The sequence below is a fragment of the Rhinopithecus bieti genome, unplaced genomic scaffold (genome assembly GCF_001698545.2).
Source record: "Rhinopithecus bieti isolate Rb0 unplaced genomic scaffold, ASM169854v2 scaffold_759, whole genome shotgun sequence".
NCBI lineage: Eukaryota > Metazoa > Chordata > Mammalia > Primates > Cercopithecidae > Rhinopithecus > Rhinopithecus bieti.
The window spans coordinates 2269623-2294902 of NW_016803631.1; the positions used below are offsets into that span (position 1 = coordinate 2269623).

The following is a 25280-nucleotide window of genomic DNA, read 5'->3' on the forward strand; positions in this document are numbered from 1 at the left end:
GCTTGTTCAGTGGAATTTTTAATTCAGAGTCCTTGAAACCTTTTTTGGTGTTATGGTTTTGACTTGGATAATATAGGGAAGAGTCAGACTATGTTTGAAATAACGTATGCTTTTTATCTTGAGACAATTGGATTATAAGAATATGTTCAATACTTTGGATTTTAACCTTTCTGGATCTCTTCATTTAGAGTTTAAGTTCAAAAGACTGTGATTCTGTTTTTAGGACTGCTAAGATACAGGTAAAGAAAATTTATTTTACAAATGAGGGAGAGAATAACTTATGGTAAGGTTTATAGTCAACTTGAAAAGTTGTAGTTAAGATTAGCATAGATTTTTTTGGGGTGGGGCATGATCATTTAGAACTCAGATTAGATTAAACTAAGTTTTCAGCAAATATACCTAAGATTTATTTTACTGAGGGGTGAGACTTGAAGGGAGAGTTTGAAAGCTTTGAAAACTGCTTTTTTGTATTCGCTTATGCTGGGATTTGTATGCATTTAAAGCATATATAATACTGCTGTAAATAAAAATGGTGGTGTTGACAAGATTTGAGTTATTTCTTTTCACAAGTGGTTTTGAATTTGGGGTGATTAAATCATGCCAGTTTGAGTGTTTTACCTTGGACCTAAAGACAAATGTTCAAGATGGCTGACCATGATAAATATAGACTGCCTGTATCTCACTGGGCTATCTTATGAAGGAATCCTCATTGCTTTTGAATCTGTCATGAATGCCATCTTATTATTATTATTATTATTATTATTATTATTATTATACTTTAAGTTCTGGGTTAATGTGCAGAACGTGCAGTTTTGTTACATAGGTATACACATGCCATAGTGGTTTGCTCACCCATCAACCCATCATCTACATTAGGTATGTCTCCTAATGTTATGCCTCCCCTGGACGCCCATCCCTGATAGACCCCGATATATGATGTTCCCCTCCCTATATCCATGTGTTCTCATTGTTCATCTCCCACTTATGAGTGAGAACATGTGGTGTTTGGTTTTCTGAGCTTGTGATAGTTTGCTGAGAATGATGGAATGATGGTTTCCAGTTTCATCTGTGTCCCTGCAAAGGACATGAATTCATCCTTTTTTTATGGCTGCATAGTATTCCATGATGTGTATGTGCCACATTTTCTTAATCCAGTCTGTGATTGATGGACATTTGGGTTGATTCCAAGTCTTTGCTGTTGTGGTTAATGCTGTGATAAACGTGCATGTGTCTTCATAGTAGAATGATTTATAATCCTTTGGGTATATGCTGAGTAATGGGATTGCTGGGTCAAATGGTATATCTAGTTCTAGATCCTTGAGGAATCGCTACACTGTCTTCCACAATGGTTGATCTAGTTTACACGCCCAACAGCGTAAAAGCATTCCTATTTTCCCGCAATCTCTCCAGCATCTGTTGTTTCCTGACTGTTTAATGATCGCCATTCTAACTGGCATGAGATGGTATCTCATTGTAGTTTTGATTTGCATTTCTCTAAAATGTCTTTTTTTGAGAAGTGTCTGTTCATATCCTTTGCCCATTTTTTAATGGGGTTGTTTGCTTTTTTCTTGTGAATTTGTTTAAGTTCTTTGTAGGTTCGGGATATTAGCCTTTTGTCAGATTTACAGATTGCAAAAATTTTCTCCCATTCCGTAGGTTGCCTGTTCACTCTGATGATAGTTTCTTTTGCTGTGAAGAAGCTCTTTAGTTTAATTAGATCCTATTTGTCAATTTTGGCTTTTGTTGCCATTGCTTTTGGTGTTTTAGACATGAAGTCTTTGCCCATGCCTGTGTCCTGAATGGTATTGCCCAGGTTTTCTTCTAGGATTTTTATGGACCTAGGTCTTATGTTTAAGTCTTTGATCCATCTTGAGTTGAGTTTTCTATAAGGTGTAAGGAAGGGGTCCAGTTTCATTTTTCTGCATATGACTAGCCAGTTTTCCCAGCACCATTTGTTAAATAGGGAATCTTTTCCCCATTGCCTGTGTGTGTCAGATTTGTCAAAGATCAGATGGTGGTAGATGTGTGGTTTTATTTCTGAGGCCTCCGTTCTGTTCCATTGGTCTATATATCTGTTTTGGTACCGGTACCATGCTGTTTTGGTTACTGTAGCCTTGTAGTAAAGTTTGAAGTCAGGTTGCATAATGCCTCCAGCTTTGTTCTTCTTGCCCAGGATTGTCTTGGCTATGCAGGCTCTTCTTTGTTTCCATATGAAGTTTAAAGTAGTTTTTTCCAATTCTGTGAAGAAAGTCAGTGGTAGCTTGATGGGGATAGCATTGAATCTATAAATTACTTTGGGCAGTAAGGCCATTTTCACTTTATTGGTTCTTCTTATCCATGAGCATGGAATGTTTTTCCATTTGTTTGTGTCCTCTTTTATTTCGTTGACCAGTGGTTTGTAGTTCTCCTTGAAGAGGTCCTTCACATTGTAAGTTGGATTCCTAGGTATTTTATTCTCTTTGAAGCAGTTGCGAATGGGAGTTCACTCATGATTTGGCTGTTTGTCTGTTATTGGTGTCTAGGAATGCTTCTGATTTTTGCACATTGATTTTGTATCCTGAGACTTTGCTGAAGTTGCTTATCCCCTGAAGGACTTTTTGGCCTGAGACGTCAAACAGAGATACTTTCACTTCCTCTCCTCCTGTTTGAATACCATTTATTGCTTTTTCTTGCCTGATTGCCCTGGCCAGAACTTCCAATACTATGTTGAATAGGAGTGATGAGAGAGGGCATCCTTGTCTTATGTCGGTTTTCAAAGGGAACGCTTTCAGCTTTTACCCATTCAGTGTGATATTGGCTGTGGGTTTGTCATAAATAGCTTTTGTTATGTTGAGATACGTTCCATCGATACCAAGTTTATTGAGAGTTTTTAGCATGAAAGGCTGTTGAATTTTGTTGAATGCCTTTTCTGCATCTATGGAGATAATCATATGTTTTTTGTCGGCGGTTCTGTTAATGGGATGGATTATGTTTATCGATTTGCGCGTATGTTGAACCAGCCTGTCATTCCAGGGATGAAGCCAACTTGATCGTGATGGATAAACTTTTTGATGTGCTGCTGGATTTGATTCGCTGGTATTTTATTGAGGATTTTCGCATCAGTGTTCATCAGGGATATTGGTCTAAAATTCTCTTATTTTTTGTTGTGTCTCTGCCAGGTATCATTTGGTATCAGGATGATGCTGGCCTCATAAAATGAGTTAGGGAGGATTCCCCTTTTTTCTATTGATCGGAATAGTTTCAGAAGGAATGATACCAGCTCCTCTTTGTACCTCTGGTAGAATTCGGCCGTGAATTTGTCTGGTCCTGGACTTTTTTTGGTTGGTAGGCTATTAATTATTGCCTCAATTTCAGAGCCTGTTATTGGTCTATCCAGAGATTCAACTTCCTGGTTTAGTCTTGGGAGGGTGTATTCTCCAGGTATTTACCCATTTCTTCTAGATTTTCTAGTTTATTTGCGTAGAGGTGTTTATAGTATTCTTTGATGGTATTTTGTATTTCTGTGGGAAATACAGAAATCGGTGGTGATATCCCGTTTGTCATTTTTTATTGCATCTATTTGATTCTTCTCTCATTTCTTCTTTATTAGTTTTGCTAGTGGTCTATTTTGTTGATCTTTTCAAAAAATCAGCCTCTGGATTCATTGATTTTTTTTTTTTTAAAGGTTTTTTTGTGTCTGTCTCCTTCACTTCTGCTTGGATCTTAGTTATTTCTTGTCTTCTGTTATCTTTTGAATTTGTTTGCTCTTGCTTGTCTAGTTCTTTTAATTGTGATGTTAGGATGTTGATTTTAGATCTCTCCTGCTTTCTCTTGTGGGCATTTAGTGCTTTTTCCCTCTAAACACTGCTTTAAAGGTGTTCCAGAGATTCTGGTATGTTGTGTCTTTGTTCTCATTGGTTTCAAATAACTTATTTCTTTTTGCCTTAATTTTGTTACTTACCAAGTAGGCATTCAGGAGCAGGTTGTTCAGTTTGTGCAGTTGTGTGGTTTTGAGTGAGATTCTTAATCCTGAGTTCTAATTTGATTGCAGTATGGTCTGAGAGACATTTGTTGTGATTTCTGTTCTTTTACATTTGCTGAGGAGTGTTTTACTTCCAGTTATGTGGTCAGTTTTAGAATAAGTGCAGTGTGGTGCTGAGAAGAATGTATATTCTGTTGACTTGGGGTGTAGAGTTCTGTAGGTGTCTATTAGGTCTGCTTGGTCCAGAGCCGAGTTCAAGTCCTGAGTATCCTTGTTAATTTTCTGACTCCTTGATCTGTCTAATATTGACAGTGGGGTGTTAAAGTCTCCCATTATTATTTTGTGGGAGTCTTAAGTCTCTTTGTAGGTGTCCAAGGACTTGCTTTATAAATCTGGGTGCTCCTGTATTGGGTGCGTATATATTTAGGTTAGCTCTTCTTGTTGAACTGATCACTTTACCATTGTGTAATGGCCTTCTTTGTCTCTTTTGATCTTTGTTGGTTTAAAGTTTGTTTTATCAGAGACCGGGATTTTTTGTTTTGCTTTCCATTTGCTTGGTAGATCTTCCTCCATCCCTTTATTTTGAGCCTGTGTATTTGCACATGAGATGGGTCTCCTGAATACAGCACACTGATGGATCTTGACTGTTCATCCAGTTTGCCAGTCTGTGTCTTTTAATTTTGGCACTTGGCCCATTTACATTTAAGGTTAATATTGTTATGTGTGAATTTGATCCTATCATGATGCTAGCTGGTTATTTCACCCATTAATTGATGCAGTTTCTTCTTAGCATCGATGGTCTTTATAATTTGTCATGTTTTTGCAGTGGCTGGTACCGGTTGTTCCTATCCATGGTTAGTGCTTCCTTCAGGAGCTCTTGTAAGGCAGGCCTGGCGGTGACAAAATCTCTCAGCATTTGCTTGTCTATAAAGGATTTTATTTCTCCTTCACTTATGAAGCTTAGTTTGACTGGATATGGAATTCTGGGTTGAAAATTCTTTTCTTTAGGAACGTTGAATGTTTTCCCCCACTCTCTTCTGGCTTATAGGGTTTCTGCCGATAGATCCGCTGTTAGTCTGATGGCCTTCCCTTTGTGGATAACCCAACCTTTCTCTCTGGCTGCCCTTAACATCTTTTCCTTCATTTCCACCTTGGTGTATCTGACAATTATGTGTCTTGGGGTTGCCCTTCTCGAGGAGTATCTTTGTGGTGTTCTCTGTATTTCCTGAATTTGAATGTTGGCCTGCCTTGCTACGTTGGGGAAGTTCTCATGGTTAATATCCTTAAGAGTGGTTTCTAATTTGGTTCCATTCTCCCCATCACTTTCAGGTACACCATTCAAACATAGATTTGGTCTTTCCACATAGTGCCATATTTCTTGGAGGCTTTGTTCGTTTCTTTTCACTCTTTTTTCTCTAATCTTGTCTTCTCGCTTTATTTCATTCATTTGATCTTCAATCACTGATATCCTTTCTTCTGCTTGATCGAATCAGGTATTGAAGCTTGTGTGTGCTTCACCAAGTTCTTGTACTATTGTTTTCAGCTCCATCAGGTCATTTAAGCTCTTCTCTACATTGTTTATTCTAGTTAGTCATTTGTCTAATCTTTTTTCAGAGTTTTTAGCTTCCTTGTAATGGGTTAGAACATGCTTCTTTAGCTTGGAGAAGTTTGTTATTACTGACCTTCTGAAGCCTACTTCTGTCAGCTTGTCAAACTCATTCTGCGTCCACTTTTGTTCCCTTGTTGGCGAGTAGTTGTGTTTCTTTGGAGGAGAAGAGGTGTTACGGTTTTTGGAATTTTCAGCCATTCTGCTGTGTCCCCATCTTTGTGGTTTTATCTACCTTTGGCCTTTGATGTTGGTGACCTACAGATGAGGTTTTGGTGTGGATGTCCTTTAAGTTGATGTTGATGCTATTCCTTTATGTTTGTTAGTTTTCCTTCTAACAGTCAGGTCCCTCAGCTGCACATCTGTTGGAGTTTGCTAGAGGTCCACTCCAGACCCTGTTTGCTTGGGTTATCACCAGCAGAGGCTGCAGTACAGCAAATATTGCAGAACAGCAAATATTGCTGCCTGATCTTCCTCTGGAAGCTTCGTCCCAGAGGGACAGCTGCCTATATGAAGTGTCTGTTGGCCCCTACTGTGAGGTGTCTCCCAGTTAGGTTACACGGGGGTCAGGGACCCACTTGTAGAGGCAGTCTGTCCGTTCTCAGAACTCAAACACTATGCTGGGAGAACCACTGCTGTCTTCAGAGTTGTCAGATAGGGATGTTTATGTCTGCAGAAGCTGTCTGCTGCCTTTTGTTCAGCTATGCCTTGCCCCCAGAGGTGGAATCTAAAAGAGGCAGTAGGCCTTGCTGAGCTCCGGTGGGTTCTGCCCAGTTTGAGCTTCCCTGCTGCTTTGTTGACACTGTGAGCATGGAACTGCCTACTCAAGCCTTAGCAATGGCAGACGCTTCTCCCCCCACCAAGCTCCTACATCTTAGTTTGATCTCAGACTGCTGCCCTGGCAGTGAGCAAGGCTATGTGGGTGTGGGACCCGCCGAGTCAGGCATGGGAGGGGATCTCCTGGTCTGCTGGTTGCGAAGAGCATGGGAAAAGCACGGTATTTGGGCAGGAAGGTATCACTCCTCCAGGTACAGACACTCATGCCTTCCCTTGGGTAGGAAAAGGAAATCCCCTGATCTCTTGTGCTTCCTGGGAGAGGCAACGCCCCGCCCTGCTTCGGCTCGCCCTCTGTGGGGTGCACCCACTGTCCAACCAGTCCCAGTGAGATGAACCAGGTACCTAAGGTGGAAATGCAGAAATCACCTGTCTTCTGCATCGATCTTCCTGGGAGTTGTAGACCAGAGCTATTCAGCCATCTTGGAAGCAACCGTGAATGCCATCTTGCAAACGAAGGTGTTAATTGGTCGCAGACATTCACTGGCTTTTGTGTATATTAATACTTCTGTGAATTTAAATGGATATAAATATTGGTTATAATATGTTACTAGTGCATTTGGATATTCATTTATCTAGCAATTTATATTTCACAGAGAAAAATACTCATAAATATTATATTACTTTTCTTTTATTAGGTTAGTTGGAATTCAGTTAGTATTTTTAAATGAAAATTGTCATAATGGAAGAATAACAGGAAAAAGTAAAAGTCCAATAAGTGAGCCTAAGGACTTATATTGTACTGAGAATTGGTTTTAGATTTGTCAGGGAAGAGAGAAGAAACAGTAGACATTTTTGTGTACATTGAAGTCACTAAAAGAACAATGTAAAGCTCTTTTAGATCAGATACTAGGTAGCATAATTCAGAGAATCGATTAAGAATTGAGAAAACAACATGGTGACTGTGGACTGTACCTGGTCAAGTAGGAGGTGGCTCTTGTGCCTGAATTGAAGAAAGCCTTTGAATTGCTACTAGGGATGAGAGAAGGTAAAAAAGGGAAGAAGAGAGCTATGAGTGAATAGAGACCCTGGAGCCAGTAATCTGCTTGTAATTGGGCCTCAGTTCAGAATGTGTTGGATTATTTAAGTTTTATATCTGTTAACCCCAAGTTAACAGTCTTTTCTCGACCTGAGCTTTCTCTGAGAGGTCTTCTACTTTGTGAAAAAGAAGATTCAGGGAACTTAAAACTCAAAGCCTTACTTTCCTAAACGCAGAAGGATCTGAAGAGAGTCAGAATTATTAAACATTTTTATTTGCACACATTTTATTTTCAAGTAAAATAAGATCTTGAGGAAAGCCCTAAGACCTTTTAGAATTGGATGGATAAGGTCAGACTTTTATGGGCTCACAATTTGCTATTTGACCATNTTGGGTTATCACCAGCAGAGGCTGCAGTACAGCAAATATTGCAGAACAGCAAATATTGCTGCCTGATCTTCCTCTGGAAGCTTCGTCCCAGAGGGACAGCTGCCTATATGAAGTGTCTGTTGGCCCCTACTGTGAGGTGTCTCCCAGTTAGGTTACACGGGGTCAGGGACCCACTTGTAGAGGCAGTCTGTCCGTTCTCAGAACTCAAACACTATGCTGGGAGAACCACTGCTGTCTTCAGAGTTGTCAGATAGGGATGTTTATGTCTGCAGAAGCTGTCTGCTGCCTTTTGTTCAGCTATGCCTTGCCCCAGAGGTGGAATCTAAAAGAGGCAGTAGGCCTTGCTGAGCTCCGGTGGGTTCTGCCCAGTTTGAGCTTCCCTGCTGCTTTGTTGACACTGTGAGCATGGAACTGCCTACTCAAGCCTTAGCAATGGCAGACGCTTCTCCCCCCACCAAGCTCCTACATCTTAGTTTGATCTCAGACTGCTGCCCTGGCAGTGAGCAAGGCTATGTGGGTGTGGGACCCGCCGAGTCAGGCATGGGAGGGGATCTCCTGGTCTGCTGGTTGCGAAGAGCATGGGAAAAGCACGGTATTTGGGCAGGAAGGTATCACTCCTCCAGGTACAGACACTCATGCCTTCCCTTGGGTAGGAAAAGGAAATCCCCTGATCTCTTGTGCTTCCTGGGAGAGGCAACGCCCCGCCCTGCTTCGGCTCGCCCTCTGTGGGGTGCACCCACTGTCCAACCAGTCCCAGTGAGATGAACCAGGTACCTAAGGTGGAAATGCAGAAATCACCTGTCTTCTGCATCGATCTTCCTGGGAGTTGTAGACCAGAGCTATTCAGCCATCTTGGAAGCAACCGTGAATGCCATCTTGCAAACGAAGGTGTTAATTGGTCGCAGACATTCACTGGCTTTTGTGTATATTAATACTTCTGTGAATTTAAATGGATATAAATATTGGTTATAATATGTTACTAGTGCATTTGGATATTCATTTATCTAGCAATTTATATTTCACAGAGAAAATACTCATAAATATTATATTACTTTTCTTTTATTAGGTTAGTTGGAATTCAGTTAGTATTTTAAATGAAAATTGTCATAATGGAAGAATAACAGGAAAAGTAAAAGTCCAATAAGTGAGCCTAAGGACTTATATTGTACTGAGAATTGGTTTTAGATTTGTCAGGGAAGAGAGAAGAAACAGTAGACATTTTGTGTACATTGAAGTCACTAAAAGAACAATGTAAAGCTCTTTTAGATCAGATACTAGGTAGCATAATTCAGAGAATCGATTAAGAATTGAGAAAACAACATGGTGACTGTGGACTGTACCTGGTCAAGTAGGAGGTGGCTCTTGTGCCTGAATTGAAGAAAGCCTTTGAATTGCTACTAGGGATGAGAGAAGGTAAAAAAGGGAAGAAGAGAGCTATGAGTGAATAGAGACCCTGGAGCCAGTAATCTGCTTGTAATTGGGCCTCAGTTCAGAATGTGTTGGATTATTTAAGTTTTATATCTGTTAACCCCAAGTTAACAGTCTTTTCTCGACCTGAGCTTTCTCTGAGAGGTCTTCTACTTTGTGAAAAGAAGATTCAGGGAACTTAAAACTCAAAGCCTTACTTTCCTAAACGCAGAAGGATCTGAAGAGAGTCAGAATTATTAAACATTTTATTTGCACACATTTTATTTTCAAGTAAAATAAGATCTTGAGGAAAGCCCTAAGACCTTTTAGAATTGGATGGATAAGGTCAGACTTTTATGGGCTCACAATTTGCTATTTGACCATGGGCAAATCTAACATTCTTCCTATTACCTGTAATGTGGGAACAGTATTGTCTACCTCGTGGGATTGAAACTAAGCATTGTGTCTGGTCTATGGAATGACTGAATACATGGGAGTTTAAAAAATGACTTATAATCGAAACAAGTAATTGAAGTAATTACATGTGATAAACGAAAAATAATTTGTACTAAAGAATATGGTTTATTTTTGCCAGGCACGGTGGCTGATGCCTGTAATCCCAGCACTTTGGAGGCCAAGGAGGGCGGATCACCTGAGGTCAGAAGTTCAAGACCAGCCTGGCCAACACGGTGAAACCGCGTCTCTGCTAAAAATACAAAAATTAGCCAGACGTGGTGGCAGGTGCCTGTAATTCCAGCTACTTGGGAGGTTGAGGCAGGAGAATTGCTTGAATCTGGGAGGCAGAGGTTGCAGTGAGCCGAGATTGTGCCACTGCACTCCAGCCTGAGTGACAAGAGTGAGACTCCATCTCAAAAATAAATAAATAAATAAATAATTTAGTTTACCTTGTATATTTTGGCAGTTTTCTCTATTTAATTCCTTATAGTTCTCATTAAAAAAAATTTTTTTTTCCTTTCTTCCGTTAGGAGACAAGGATGGCAGCAAGGTGACCACAGTGGTGGCAACTCCTGGGCAGGGTCCAGACAGGCCACAAGAAGTCAGCTATACAGACACTAAAGTGATTGGAAATGGATCATTTGGTGTGGTATATCAAGCCAAACTTTGTGATTCAGGAGAACTGGTCGCCATCAAGAAAGTATTGCAGGACAAGAGATTTAAGGTAAAACCTCTGGTATTTCATGTATTTTTTTGCTGTCATAATATATGTACCATAAATGATTATTTTTTGGTTGTTTCTTTTTGCTTCAAATTTCTTCTATTGTGTACATTTTTGTCCAGCTCAAGCATTACAATGATTTTATTTCTAGTCATGTATTTTGTAGAGAGAAAATTCACTGAAGATTGCAATATTACTTTTGTAGTCATTATAAATGACATATATATATAAATCCTGTGAAAGGTAAGTTAAAATTTCTTAATTTATACTTTAAAAAGCGACCTGTCCCCGCCCTTGTACTGTGTTGATGTAGACCAGAGGAACACTGCCTGTAGCATATAAAAGTATTTTGTGTAGTTTCCTATGCTTCCTTTCTTGAAAAAAATTTTTTAATTCATGGTGCAACTTGTGTTAGTATTTTTTTGCATCTCTATAAAGGAATGCCTGACATTGAGTAATTTATAAAGAAAAGAAGTTTAAGTGGCTCACAGTTCTGCAAGCTGTACAGAAAGTGTGGTGCAGACATCTGCTTCTAATAATGTCTCAGGAAGCTTCTAAACACGGGCAGAAGGTAAAGGGCGAGTAGGTGCATCACATGGCGAGAGCTGAGCCAGAGCATGAAGGGGGAGATCCAGACTTTATTATTATTTTTATTGTTGTTATTATTTTGTAGAAACAGGGTTTTGCCATATTGTCCAAGCTAGTCTCAATCTCCTGAGCTCAGGCAATTTGCCTGTCTCAGCCTCCCACAGTGCTGGGATTACAGGCATGAGCCACCATGCCCGTCCCCAGACTCTCTTAAGTAACCAGATCTCCTGTGAACTGAGTGGAAACTCACTCATCAAGAAGGGGATGGTGCTAACCCATTCATAAGGGGTTGACCCCCTTGATCCAATACCTCCCACCAGGCTCTACCTCCAACACTGGAGATTACATGTCAACATGTGGTTTGGAAAGGGGTAAACATCCAAACCATGTTACAACACTATCCATTTTTCTTGTAACTTTTTTTTTTTTTTTTTTTTTTTTTTGCTATCTCCCTTTTTCTTGTCCTTCTGCCTCTAGACACTAGCAATCCCAAGGTTCAGTTCTTGTCATCTATTTGCTTTTTCTGTACCTCATTAGGGGAGCCTATGCATGGAAGTTCAGATGTTATCTCTATGTTGTGGTATAGCAGAGACAGGCAGAAGACACTGGCTGCTGTAATTAAGCCTCTGCCACTATCAGCATTGCTCCCTTTCCTACCCTTCCCACCTCTGCAACATTTTATTGAGAGCTTCCTATGTGCTAAGACCTATGGTAAACATGAAGGCATATAATAATAAGAAGTGATCACTGTTCTGTTCTAACACCAGTTATACCACATTCTAGTGTCCATCTGCTGTAAATGTCTAGAACATTCTAAAGAGTTTTAAAAAATTCAATTGTTTTTGTTTTCAGTTCTCACCTCTCCCCCAAGTACTAGTCTTATGTTGTCAAATACCCACTGGATCTTGGTATCTGAATGTTGTACTGTTATCTCAAATTGGCAAGTCATCTTATCTAACCACGGCTTAACTTTTAAGACTCAATGGAAATCTCTCCTACTGGTTCCCAGAACTTTGGATTTGCTTTTTCTTTTTAATGGTTTTATAATTCACTGTTATTCAGACTATTCCATTCGCTCATCCCTAATATCCAGTCATTGTTTAACTTGATTTTCTTTTTTCCTCATACTGTCGTGTGGCTGTGTCTCTTCTTTTTCTTTCTCTTCACTACTATTCTTGTCAGACCCTGTCATTATTTGGCTTAATCACTTATAAACGTCTACCTTAGTCTTCTCCTTTCTAATCTCTTCTGCATACTAAGACTAGAATAATCCCAGAGGTTTCACTGGTCATGTTGTTTCTCTTGCCCATAAATCTTCTATGGCTCTTCATAGTCTAGAAAGTAAAACCTGCCTAGTTTACTTGTGTACTCAGAAACTTCCATAGTCTTCCATTTTCTCCAGATACTTAACTTTCCAAACTTTTTATATTACTGGCCTTGAAATATGTTCTTCTCTATGACCACTCTGCTTTTATTCAGCGTTTCTATCACTCCCATTCTCCTGCTATGTAAATTCTGTGCATCTGTGAAAACTCAGGTCAAATTCTTTCTGTATGACACTTACCAGATGATTCAAGTCAGCTACGGAGATCTTGCTATTCTAAATTCCTTGAGCCCTTATTGTCCATAAACTAGGAAATTCCGTATTTTTTATGACAGCATCTCCATTTTTAAAATATTTGTCTCCTAAATACCCACACATTCCATTTTGGGGGATTAGTAGTTAATGATGATAGCAAATACTTGCTTATTATATGTATTTTTTGACATGAGTAGTTTTACGTAATTCTTACCTAATATTAGTACTGTGTGATTGATATTGTTATCATTTGGATAAGGAAACCTAAGTACAAAGAAATTTTAAATTAACTTGTCCAGGGTCACACAGTTGGCAAGTGGATGGATGGGCAAAGATTCGAATCTAGACAGACTCTGCAGTGCCTTAACACATTTTATCCTCACTGTATCAAACCCCTCTACCCCTTCTCTCTTTCTCTCACAGTATTAACCCTCTTTCTATATCATAGTATCAGATTCTCACAGTATCATACCTCTTTCTATCAAAGTATTTAAACCACACCCTCTTTCTCCTTCTCAAGAAAGAGAGAGGTTGGTTTTATTTCATTCTCTCATGGTTGCATTATATTTTATTGTGTGGATATACCCTAATTAGCCATTGTTCAATTGATAGCTATTAAAAATTTTTTTCCCTACCAAACATTCTATGTATGTGCTTTATCAGAATACAGTTTATAAAAGTAAAATTCTAGGGTTGAAGAGTAGGAGAGCACTTTAAACCTTGATATAGGCTGCCTTCTAGTTAGATTTTATCCATTTAAATGTACCTTATTTGAATATGAGTAATGCCCATTTTCTGTGTAGCCTTTAGATATTAGGAATATTTTATGTTTTCAATTCTGTAGGTGAAAATTGTTTTGTTACTTTCTTTTCTGTTTTAAATTTTCTGTAGAGATGCATCTCACTACATGGCCCAGGTTGGTCTCGAGCTCCTGGCCTAAACTGGTTCTCCCTCTTGGCTTCCTAAAGTGGTGGGATTATGGTCTGAATCACCATGCCTGGCCCTGAAAAATTTTTTTAATTTACAACATCATTTTACATGTTGTGACTCTTTTTACCCCCTTTAAAAGTGTGTGTCTTCCTTACTCATTTGTTAAAACCCATTTAAAATGTAATAATGTAGAGCAACAAAGATTTTATTATCTCCGTGCTTCTGTGCGTTGGAAATTCAGGCATGGCGTAGCTAGGAACCTCTGGCCCAGGGCCTCTCACCAGACGGTAATCCAGGCATCAGCCGGGGCTGCAGTCTCATCTGAAGGTTTGTTTGAAGGAGGAAATATCTGCCCCCAAGTGTACTGTGTGATTGTCGGCAGACTTTCGTCCCTTGCCACACGGGCCTGTTCACTGGGCTTTCTGAGGTCTTGCCAGTTAGCTTCCCACATGGCAAGGGATCCACTGGAAAAAGAGTAAGCCCAAGACAGAAACCAAAAGTTTTTTTCTAACCTAATATTGGTGAGGTGATTAAACAAGGGTGTGAATACCAGGAGGCAGGTATCATTTAGGGCCATCCTAGAAGCTGCCTCCACAATAATATGAACCGTCTGTGAGAAAAAATAATTTGTTTGTGTTGACTTTGCTTGTGATATCTTTTGCTTTTCAGATATTGTTGATTTGGGCTTCGGCATAATGCTGAGAAAGGGCCTGTTGTATCTTATAAATAATGTCATTTTCTCTAGGAATTTTATTTTCCCATATTTTTTTAATCTTTCTGGGGTTATATTTTGGGATGTAGTATAAAGTAGTAATATAAGTTAACCTTTCCCCAAGTAGTAGGTCATTTGTCTCAGAAACAATTTTTATAAAGTTTATCCTTTTCCCACTGGTGGGCAAATGGCATTTTAAAAACCATGTATTATGTTACCGTATATACACTGGATTTTCTTCTGGGGTTCCTTTTCTTTTCCACTGATTTGTCCATTTTGGCTTATGTAACACTTATCTGATGATGAGAACTAACAGCATATTTTGAGTGTTCCTTGTTTTTTCTCTTAAAAAACTCTGTGTATCAAATATCATTAGCCTGTGATGTTTCTCCTGCAGCCCCAACAAAACAAAAACAAACTTTAGATTCGATTAAAATTGTGTAAAATTTGCAGATTACTTGGGCAGAATGTACAAATTTACAGTATTCAGCCTTCCCATCTAGAAATGTGATAATTCTCTGCATTAATCCAATTTTTGATATAAAACTTTATAGTTACGTAGGTTTTAAACTTTTCTTACTTATTTTATCTAGTTATGTGTAGTAATTTTTTTGTTGCTCTTGGGAATGGGAGTCTTCCTCCATGCAAATACATCTTATATGTAAGTACAAGTCTTCCTCCATGTAAATACGTCTTGTTTTAACCACTTGAACACTGCCTCCTCCATTTGTTTTGAACTTGGGCATCTTCTAGATGCATTTAATGTGCTGATGCCCTTTAGGAGGGTACTTTACTGTGTTCCTTTTCTCAATATTATTACGTGTTCATTATAATTTTCTTCCAGCCTGGGGGACAGAGCGAGACTCCGTCTCAAAAAACCAAAAAAAAAAAAATTATTTCCGGCTTAGGCCGGGCATGGTGGCTCATGCCTGTAATCCCAGCACTTTGGGAGGCCCAGGCAGGTGGATCACAATGTCAGGAGATCAAGACCATCCTGGCCAACATAGTGAAACCCTGTCTCTACTAAAAAATACAAAAATTAGCTGGGCATGGTGGCTGAGGCAGGAGAATCACTTGAACCTGGGAAGCAGAGGTTGCAGTGAGCTGAGAACACGCCCGCCACTGCACTCCCGCCTGGTGACAGAGTGAAGACTCTGTCTCCCCAAAAAAAAAAAAAAAAAAAATTATATTATAGTATATATATATATATTATACTTATATAATATATATAATTTCGAGGCTTAACATTGCCATTAGTATACATAATTTCCTTAAACCTTTTATCCAGATTTCCAAATACTAATATTTATCACACTCACTTTTACAGTTTCTTCCTCTCTCTATATATTATTTTTATGTTTTTCAGGTAAAGTTTTGCCATATAACCCAGCTGGAGTGCAGTGGTATGGTCACAGCTACTGCAGCCTCCAACTCCTAGGCTTTAGTGATTCTCCTATCTCAGCCTCCCAAATAGATAACCATAGGTGTGTGCCACCACACCCAGCTAGTTTTGAATTTTTTTTTTTTTTTTTGGTAGAGACAATGTCTCCCTGTTTTGCCCAGGCTGGTCTCAAACTCCTGGGCTTAAGCGATCCTCCTGCCTTGGCCTCCTAAAGTACTGGGATTATAGACGTGTGTGCGTGGCCGCACATATTATTTCCTGAAATGTTTGAATGCAGCTTTTAAGTGTGAGGCTCTTTTATCCCTAAATTATTCAGTGTCTTAAATGTCCCAAAATGTCCCAAATGTCCTTAAATGTCCCTTAAATGTCCCAAACTTAGAGACATTTGCTTATGTAACCACATAATAATTATTTAAAAAATCAAGAAATTAACAATTGCACAATAGTATTATCTAATGTACAGGCTTTATTGAAATATGTCCAGTTGTTCCAAAAATGTCCATTGTAGCACAAGAAAATCCTGGGTCATGTGTTTAGTTGTGATATCTCTAGTCTTCTATACCAGGAAGAGTTCCTCACTTACTGTCTTTCATGACATTCATGTTTTTGAACAGTATATGACAGCTATTTGGGTTTGTGTAATGTTTCCTCATAATTAGGTTCAGCATATTCATTTTTGGAAAGAATATCATAGAAATGATTTTTTTCTTCTTAAGGCATTATATCAGGAGACCCATGATGCCTGTCTGTCTAGTTAATGATGATATTGACTTCTATCACTTAAGGTAGTGTTTGCTAGGTTTCTTTACTGTAGAGTTACTGTTTTTCTCTTCATCATTAATAAGGAATCTGTAGGGAAATACTTTTAGACTATATAAATAAACTTTTTCTCATACAGCTTTTACCAACTAGTTTCAGTACTCATTAATGAGCTTTTGTTAGAATCAGTTATAGTAATGGCTACAAATGGTGATTTTCTAATTCTTTTTTTCCTTCTTTATTTATTAATTAGATTCTACTCTAAGGATTATGAGGAAAGCTTTTCCCTTCTCTCATTTATTTGTATATATCATATGGACACATTGATTCTTATTTTATTAAATGGGTTCTAATCTTAGTCATTTATTTTGATACCCAGATTGCTTCAGGCCAAGCGCGATGGCTCACGCCTGTAATCCCAGCACTTCGGGAGGCTGAGGCGGGTGGATCACGAAGTTAGGAGATTGAGACCATCCTGGCTAATATGGTGAAACCCCGTCTCTACTAAAAAGTAGAAAAAATTAGCCGGGCATGGTGGCGGGTGCCTGTAGTTCCAGCTACTAGGGAGGCTGAGGCAGGAGAATGGTGTGAACCCGGGTGGTGGAGCTTGCAGTGAGCTGAGATTGTGCCACTGCACTCCAGCCTGGGCAACAGAGCGAGACTCCACCTCAAAAAAAAGAAAAAAAAAATTGCTTCAGATTTGGCTAGTGAAAGCCCTTTCAAGCTGGATCTAGATCCTCTTAGCCAACAGAACTTAGACAATAGGTGTATGTGTGTTCACATGCATGCAAGCATATTCACACGTGTTTTTGTCTATATTTTTTATTAAACATTACTACTTTTAATTGCAGAGCAACATCACAGAGTTCACTCTAGCCTTCTGTATTTCTGTATTTGTAACTCTTCTTTCTGAAGTGAGAAAACCTGGCTGCTGTCATCCACAATATATTTACTTTATTTGCTCAATCCTAGAATTTACAAGCTAGTTTCAGAACTGCTAACTCATACCCCTGGGGGCAGAGTTCAGTGCTTGTTTTTTATCTTTAGTTTGAAAGGCATATGGGTTTTATATTATACTCAAAAAGTATTTGGATTTTCTTTTTTTTGTAATTTTAAATTTTCCCTACAGCATAGACTATTAATTTGAAGTATAGGTTCATCTGTTTCTGTATGTATCACTTCTTAGAACTTCGCCCCCATTCCTTTTGATTAAAAAAAATTATTTTATGTTTTCACTCTGTGAAACACTAATATGGTTCCAAAAGTCAGAAATCTAGTGTAGTTTCTTCTCAATTCTTTCTGTTTTATTTCCACTCGCTCCCTGTAGGTGGCCAACCTCATTATGTTCTGGCTTACTTTTCCTCAGTTCTGTTTTACACATACCTGCTCATTTATGCATTTTTTTTCTTCTTCCTTACACAGAGGAGGTATCATATTGGAGATACTCTTTTGTACTTTGCTTTTTCTTTAAGCTATATTTCCTGGAATTCATTGCATTATCAGTTCAGAGATTTTTTTTTCATCCTTTTTACAGCTGCTAAATGCCTCTCCATAAAGGTTATACCAATGTGCATTCTCTCTAGTTAAGTATGAGTGCCTGTTGGCCCATAGTTTTGGCTATAAAAGTTGCCTTACTTTTTAAATTTTTGATAATCTCATAGGTGAGAAATGGTATCTCATTGTAGTTTTAATTTACAGTCTTCCTATTTTGAGTACACTTAAACATCTTTTCATGTATTCAAGGTCCATTTTATTTGTGTTTGTGAGTCTGTATGAATTGTCTTTCTTTTGGCCCATTTTAAAATGCGATTTTGGTTTTCCCAATCAACCCTGAAGAGTCCTTTATTATAGAATTTATACTTAGGTGTGATATATGTAATTTTTACTTTGTGTATGGTAGGTTTTTTTTTTTGTTTTGTTTTGTTTTTTGCTATGTAAGAGTCCTTCCTCCCCTCTGTGCAATTGACTTTATTGCTCTTTTATCTGGATTTTGTATTACTATAAAACTTTCCTGCCATCCTCAGGTAAGTCATATATATTTTCCTCTAGTAGTTATCAGGGTTCAGTTTTTGCATTTAAATCCCTGATCCATTTGGAGTTTATTCCTATATATGGTATGAATTATTATCTAATTTTATCTTTTCTAAATCATTAACTACTTGTCTGGGTACAGTTTAGTAGAAAGACTATCTTTGTTCCAGTTATTTGAGATGTTACTGTTATTATATGCTAAATTTCTACATGTGCTTGGCTCTATTTCTGGACTTTCCGTTTTATTCCACTAGGCTGTTTGCATATTCCTGTGTCACTGCTATACTGTTTTAATTATAGAGGCTTCATAGTATGTTTTCATGTCTGATAGGGTTAATCTGCCCTCGTAGCTTTTCTTTTTGGTGTTTTCCTACCTATTTTTACATGTTTATTTTCTGTATGAATTTTGGCATCAGTTTATCTAACTTTATAAAAAAATGTTGACCTTTTAAATTGGGATTTATTTATAAATTAATATAGGAAGAACTAATATATTTGTGAGCTTAATTATCTTAGCCAGGGGTAAGAAATATTTTTCCATTTGTTCAAATCTACTTTTATGTCTTTCAGAAGTTTTGGCTTAGACTTTAGACATTGCTTAAGTTTATGCTTAAGTATTTTATTTTATTTTTTGTTGCTATTTTATAGGTTTTCTTGTTTTTTATTCTACATGTTAAAAAGTGATGGGCTGCTTTATACCAAGCTAAGTTTTTTCCTTGTATCACCCTTCCTTTGTGGAATTTAAGTATTCTTTCTTGTGGCCAAAAAACGAAATTTGATATGTCGACCTATTTGTTTCTCTTGATTATCATAAAATAGGAATTTCTCTGACAACTTAGAAGTCTATAGTTTTAACATCTGTGATTTACATAGCTGCTGCTTGGGATTGCCTTAAATAATTAGGTGTTTCCAGCAGAAGGTTGAAATAGGATCTCCTCCTTGTTCTATTAAATAAACCAACCTGCAAAATCTCCTAATGGCAGTGAGAGGCAATTTTTTTTTTTTTTTTTTTTTTTTTTTGGTGAATAGAAAAGAAGAGAGATAATGGTCGAAGATAAAAAGAAAACCAAGAATAATTATCCTGGTGTGCCAGTAGTCACATAAACTATACCTAAGACACTGGGCTTTTTAAAAGAATTTCTGGTATAATAAGCTTCATTTCAGTGGTATTTTATTTTTTTCCCCACTGTGGTCCATCATACTGTGACAGAATACTTGAACCACCTAAACTTGGGCAGTTTGGAAGTGCTTGTGATAGAAAATGTTTGTGTTGTGGGGATAAAGATTGGGTAGGTACCTAATTAATGTAGGAGACCTGTACTGTTGTAATAGGAAAAACATCAGTCAATCCCAAAACCTCCTTATGGTTGTTGAGGCTGACTGTTCCAACTTGAAAATTGGTAAGTTGCATGTTTATTAGTGATATTGGCTTAATTTAATTCATTTCTCCTTTGAAGAAAGTCATAGGTTTCAAGTCTCCTGCCTAGTTTCACTTGTTCTGTAATTGGGATATAGAGGGATAGGGATGTGAGGTATCACTATTGTTAGGTTGTGAATGGAGAGCATAGTCTACTTTTAATACCATTTTATTTATTTATTTATTTATTGGAGACAGAGTTTCACTCTTGTTGCCCAGGCTGGAGTGCAATGGTGCGACCTTGTCTCACTGCAGCCTCCGCCTCCTGGGTTCAGGAGATTCTCCTGCCTCAGCCTCCCGTGTAGCTGGGATTGCAGACATGCACCACCACACCTGGCTAATTTTGTATTTTTAGTAGAGATGGGGGTTTCACCACATTGATCAGGCTGGTCTCGAACTCCTGACCTCAGGTGATCCAGCCACCTCAGCCTCCCAAAGTGCTGGGATTACAAGCCTGAGGCACTGTACTTGGCTTAATACCATTTTAATACCTGCTTTTATAGCATTTTGGAGAGTGAGGAGAGATGATGTTTGTTTTTGATCCTTAAGGATGTGAGTATTCTCTGAATATATTCTGGAGAAAGCACCAGAGGAAGATTTTGGTCTACTACTTACTTAGTAATTTTGTAAGCTTGAGCATATCTATTGTGAGAGTTAAAGAAAGAGGAAAGAAACATGAAATGCGGCTGGCAGTTAAAGATAGGTTCACTTTAGACAAAACCTGAGAGGTGCTTCTGGCTGATTTTGGTCAGGAGCGCTTTCTGTTACAGATTAAGAATATATATTGGTTTTAGGGCGAGGGGCTTATCACAAGCTTGGAATGTTTATGTGTGTGGAGAAGTTTATGGTGGGGTTGGAATCTCTCTGGGAGGAGGGGAGGGTTATCTTGGGGCAGACATCTTTCCGGCCAGGAGGGGTGTTATCTCGGGGCTAGCATCTTTCCAGCTGGAGGGGAGTTTATTTCGGGGCTAGCATGTCTCTGGTCAGGGAGAAGTTTGGAATGTTTCTGGTTGGAGATGTTCTTTGTGGTTTATGGTCATGCTGACCTTAGCCATTAGGCTGATGCCCTTTGGATTTAGGCAGTTTTTTATTAAGGTGAATTTTAGAATGAGGGGCTTGTCCAAGATGGCAGTGCTCCTGCTCTGTCAATCCAGACCTTATTGTTTGAGGAGGGACGGCATGTTCTTCTGGCTACTTGCTGCTGACTAGAGGATGGAAAGTTTTCTGGTCTCGGGTTGACTGTAGGAGCAATGACATCTGTAGATGTTTTTGGGTAGTTGTCTGTGAAATGGCCATGATCCTGTCAGATAAAATCTTTGAAAAGGTTAATTAGGCAGAGTAAGAACATTAGTCCCAGGCATATTATTAGAAGGGGCCCCAGGAATGGGATGACACATGCTATGATTTTGTTTCCAAACCAAGAATCTGTTTGGTTTTGATATTTCCTTAGCTTTTTATTTCCTTTTTTTTTTGAGGTAGAGTCTTGCTCTGTCACCCAGGCTGGAGTACAGTGGCATGATCTCAGTTCACTGCAACCTCCAGCTCCCAGGTTCAAGCAGTTCTGTCTCAGCCTCCTGAGTAGCTGGAACTACAGGTGTCTGCCACTACACCTGGCTAATTTTTGTGTTTTTTAAGTAGAGAAGGGGTTTCACCTTGTTGGTCAGGGTGGTCTTGAACTCCTGACTTCAGGTGATCTACGTGTCTCAGCCTCCCAAAGTGCTGGGATTACAGGTGTGAGCTACTGCGCTGGCAAGATCTCTTATTTCTTTACATTGATATTTATGACTTTTTGGAGGCTGTCAGGGGTTGCTTTCTTAGCTTTCCAGGCTTTGACTTGAGTGTGGTATATTTATTAGGAGCTCATTCCTGTAACAGGTACTGTTTTAATTACCCTGGGTTCTGTGGATTCACTAGACGTGGGGGTGAAGGATTCTGGGCATCCTCAGTTCTTAGTTGTCAGCACTAGCAGTGAAGAGATTTCCTTCTGTGATGGTCGGGGGAGCTTAGAGGCAGCATCTGCTGAAACATCTAGTTTTCAGTTTATAGGGCTTTAAGAAAACCCAGCTTTTTTTTTTTAGAAACTTGTAGCTAGAAAATTAGAATTCAATTTAAGCAGTAGAAAATAATAAAACTGAAAATACTAGGCAACACTAGAATTAACAACAGGTGTGCTATGGTTTTGAAATATAATTTTCTCTTTCCAGTTTCCCATTTTATTAAAAGACATTTAAATCATGGTAGGAATAGTTTGCTTTATTATACTTGGCTTAATTATTTGCATACAGTGCAGCAAGAATAATTATTTGTTACATAGGCCTTTTAAATTGGCTTTGATGGAACTTTGTTCCGTAGAAGGAATCTGAGAGAAAACCTTTTTAAAGCCAAGCCCAGTCCTGGATTTGTACTTTCAAATACCTATGAGTTAGTGAATTTCTCTCCTCTTGAGGTCCCAAGATAACTTGGGATTCCTGGCCTAGAATGTCACTAGAAAGTGACATTCTTTACTTACCGCAGACCAGAAACCTTGTACAGGGACTGTGTACACAAAATATGAGGCCAGTTTTCCGAGGGCATTATTGGCTTCATAAGTATGGTTCCTTAAAGCATATTATTCCAGGTAAAGCCTTTTAAAATAACCAGTTTTCCAATTCTGTCCTGTTACAAAAGAAAACAGATTTTAGTGCATTTATGCAAATATTGTAACTTAAGAATACTCACAGATAGTTTAAAAATTCTGGAGAAAATCAGATAGAGAGAAACAAGTATGTTCCAAATTTTGTTCATGGGAGTATACTAAATTGTTAAAAGTTGTTAATAGCTCAAAAGAAAAATTTCTTGGACTTTGAAAAGCAAAACAAAGGATTAGCAATATTTTAAAACGTTAAAAAGATTAGTCTCCTGTTAGTTTAGTTCATGCAATTAATTCCTGTTGTGCTCAATATTAACATTTTATCTCTTCAAAAGTCCTAAACATTTTTCCTCTATTCTGATGTTACAGTTTCCAAAGTTATCAGAAACCTGCATTTAAGAGCACCTGTTAGAGCTTTATAGCTGATTATAAAACCACCTTTTAAAGAGGACCAAAGTAAGGCAACAATTGTTAATGGATGACAGAAAGTTTTAGGGTAGCCATAAAGACACATTTGACAAGGATGGCACACAATAATTTTAACATAACGATTGTAATTATTACTGATAACGTATGCTAATATATATCAAAATTATACGAGTCTCCCATAACTTTGGAACACATATGAATAACATACCAATATAGATCAAAGAAAGCCAAATACCATTTTATATTTGACAATGCTTCCTGTATGATTTTATACCAGATAAGCTAAATTTCACTTTTATATTTGTCCTATTAATGTTAAACTCAATTTTAATAAAACCTTATAGACATATTTATCCGATATTAATATCTGACCATAAAACCTTGTAGACATATTTATCCAGTATTAATATCTGACCATAAGGTAAGATTTTTATAGACTCTTTAACCCTTTATAATTTTTTTAAAGAATAGGTTAGTGCTTTAAGAAAACCCATTGTGTTTTATTTTAATGCCCAGTTTACAGAAAACTGGATGGTACCCCTTTAACTTTAGCAACATGTTTACACACAGAATTCCCTTTATAATTAACGTTTCAAAACTTGCTTAAACCTTCAAAACAATTTTTTTAACCTTTTAATGTACGTAAAAGTCTACATTCTTATGCCTCCTTATAATCCTTTTACGAAAAGTATATTTTACTTTCCTTACACACCTTGCACATAAACTGTTTTTTCAATAGCTTTAAATACATGTTACACTGTTAACTTTTTAAAATTATTATTCTTCTTTAAGTTCTAGGGTACATGTGCACAACGTACAGGTTTGATACATAGGTGTACATGTGCCATGTTGGTTTGCTGCATCCATCAACTCATCATTTACATTAGGTATTTCTCCTAACACTGTCCCTCCCCCAGCCCCCATCCCAGTGTATGATGTTCCCCGCCCTGTGTCCAAGTGATCTCATTGTTCAGTTCCCACCTATCAGTGAGAACATGCAGTGTTTGGTTTTCTGTCCTTCTGATAGTTTGCTGAGAATGATGGTTTCCAGCTTCATCCATGTCCCTGCAAAGGACATGAACTTATCCTTTTTTATGGCTGCATAGTATTCCATGGTGTATATGTGCCACATTTTCTTAATCCAGTCTATCATTGATGGACATTTGAGTTGGTTCCAAGTCTTTGCTATTGCGAATAGTGCTGCAGTAAACATACATGTGCATGTGTCTTTATAGTAGCCTGATTATAACCCAGTAATGGGATTACTGGGTCAAATGGTAATTCTAATTCTAGATCCTTGAGGAATCATCACACTGTCTTCCACAATGGTTAAACCAATTTACACTACCACCAACAGTGTAGAAGCATTCCTATTTCTCCACATCCTCTCCAGCATCTTTTGTTTCCTGACTTTTTAAATGATTGCCATTCTAACTGGTGTGAGATGGTATCTCATTGTGGTTTTGATTTGCATTTCTCTGATGACCAGTGATGATGAGCATTTTTCCATGTGTCTATTGGCCGCATAGATGTCTTCTTTTGAGAAGTGTCTGTTCATGTCCTTTGCCCACTTTTTGATGGGGTTGTTTGTTTTTTTCTTGTAAATTTGTTTGAGTTCTTTGCAGATTCTGGATATTAGCCCTTTGTCAGATGAGTAGATTTTAAAAATTTTCTCCTGTTCTGTAGGTTGCCTGTTCACTCTGATGGTAGTTTATTTTGCCCTGCAGAAGCTCTTTAGTTTAATTGATCCCATTTGTCTATTTTGGCTTTTGCTGCCATTGCTTTTGGTGTTTTAGTCATGAAGTCCTTGCCCATGCCTATGTCCTGAATGGTATTGCCTAAGTTTTCTTCTAGGGTTTTTATGGTTTTTGGTCTAACATTTAAGTCTTTTATCCATCATGAATTAATTTTTCTATAAGGTATAAGGAAGGGGTCTAGTTTCAGTTTTCTGCATATGGCTAGCCAGTTTCCCAAGCACCATTTATTAAATAGCAAATTGTTTCCCCATTTCTTGTTTTTGTCAGGTTTGTGAAAGATCAGATGGTTGTAGATGTGTGGTATTATTTCTGAGGCCTCTGTTCTGTTTCATTGGTCTATATCTCTGTTTTGGTACCAGTACCATGCTGTTTGGTTACTGTAGCCGTGTAGTATAGTTTGAAGGCAGGTAGTGTGATGCCTCCAGCTTTGTTCTTTTGACTTAGGATTGTCTTGGCAATGCGGGCTCTTTTTTGGTTCCATATGAACTTTAAAGCAGTTTTTTCCAATTCTGTGAAGAAACTCATTGGTAGCTTGATGGGGATGGCATTGAATCTATAAATAACCTTGGGCAGTATGGCCATTTTCACGATATTGATTCTTCCTATCCATGAGCATGGTATGTTCTTCCATTTGTTTGTGTCCTCTTTGATTTCACTGAGCAGTGGTTTGTAGTTCTCCTTGAAGAGGTCCTT

General features: G+C 38.2%; 1 protein-coding gene across 3 annotated transcripts in view; it reads left to right on the forward strand.

The window, feature by feature from the left end:
• The window catches only part of GSK3B (glycogen synthase kinase 3 beta), a 269562-nt gene that overhangs the window by 85535 nt on the left and 158747 nt on the right, over positions 1-25280 (forward strand). For all 3 annotated transcript variants that reach the window (XM_017891387.1, XM_017891398.1, XM_017891407.1), the window contains exon 2: positions 10164-10357. In XM_017891387.1, coding sequence (XP_017746876.1) covers positions 10164-10357 — 194 coding nt within the window. The remainder of the gene's footprint in view (positions 1-10163; positions 10358-25280) is intronic.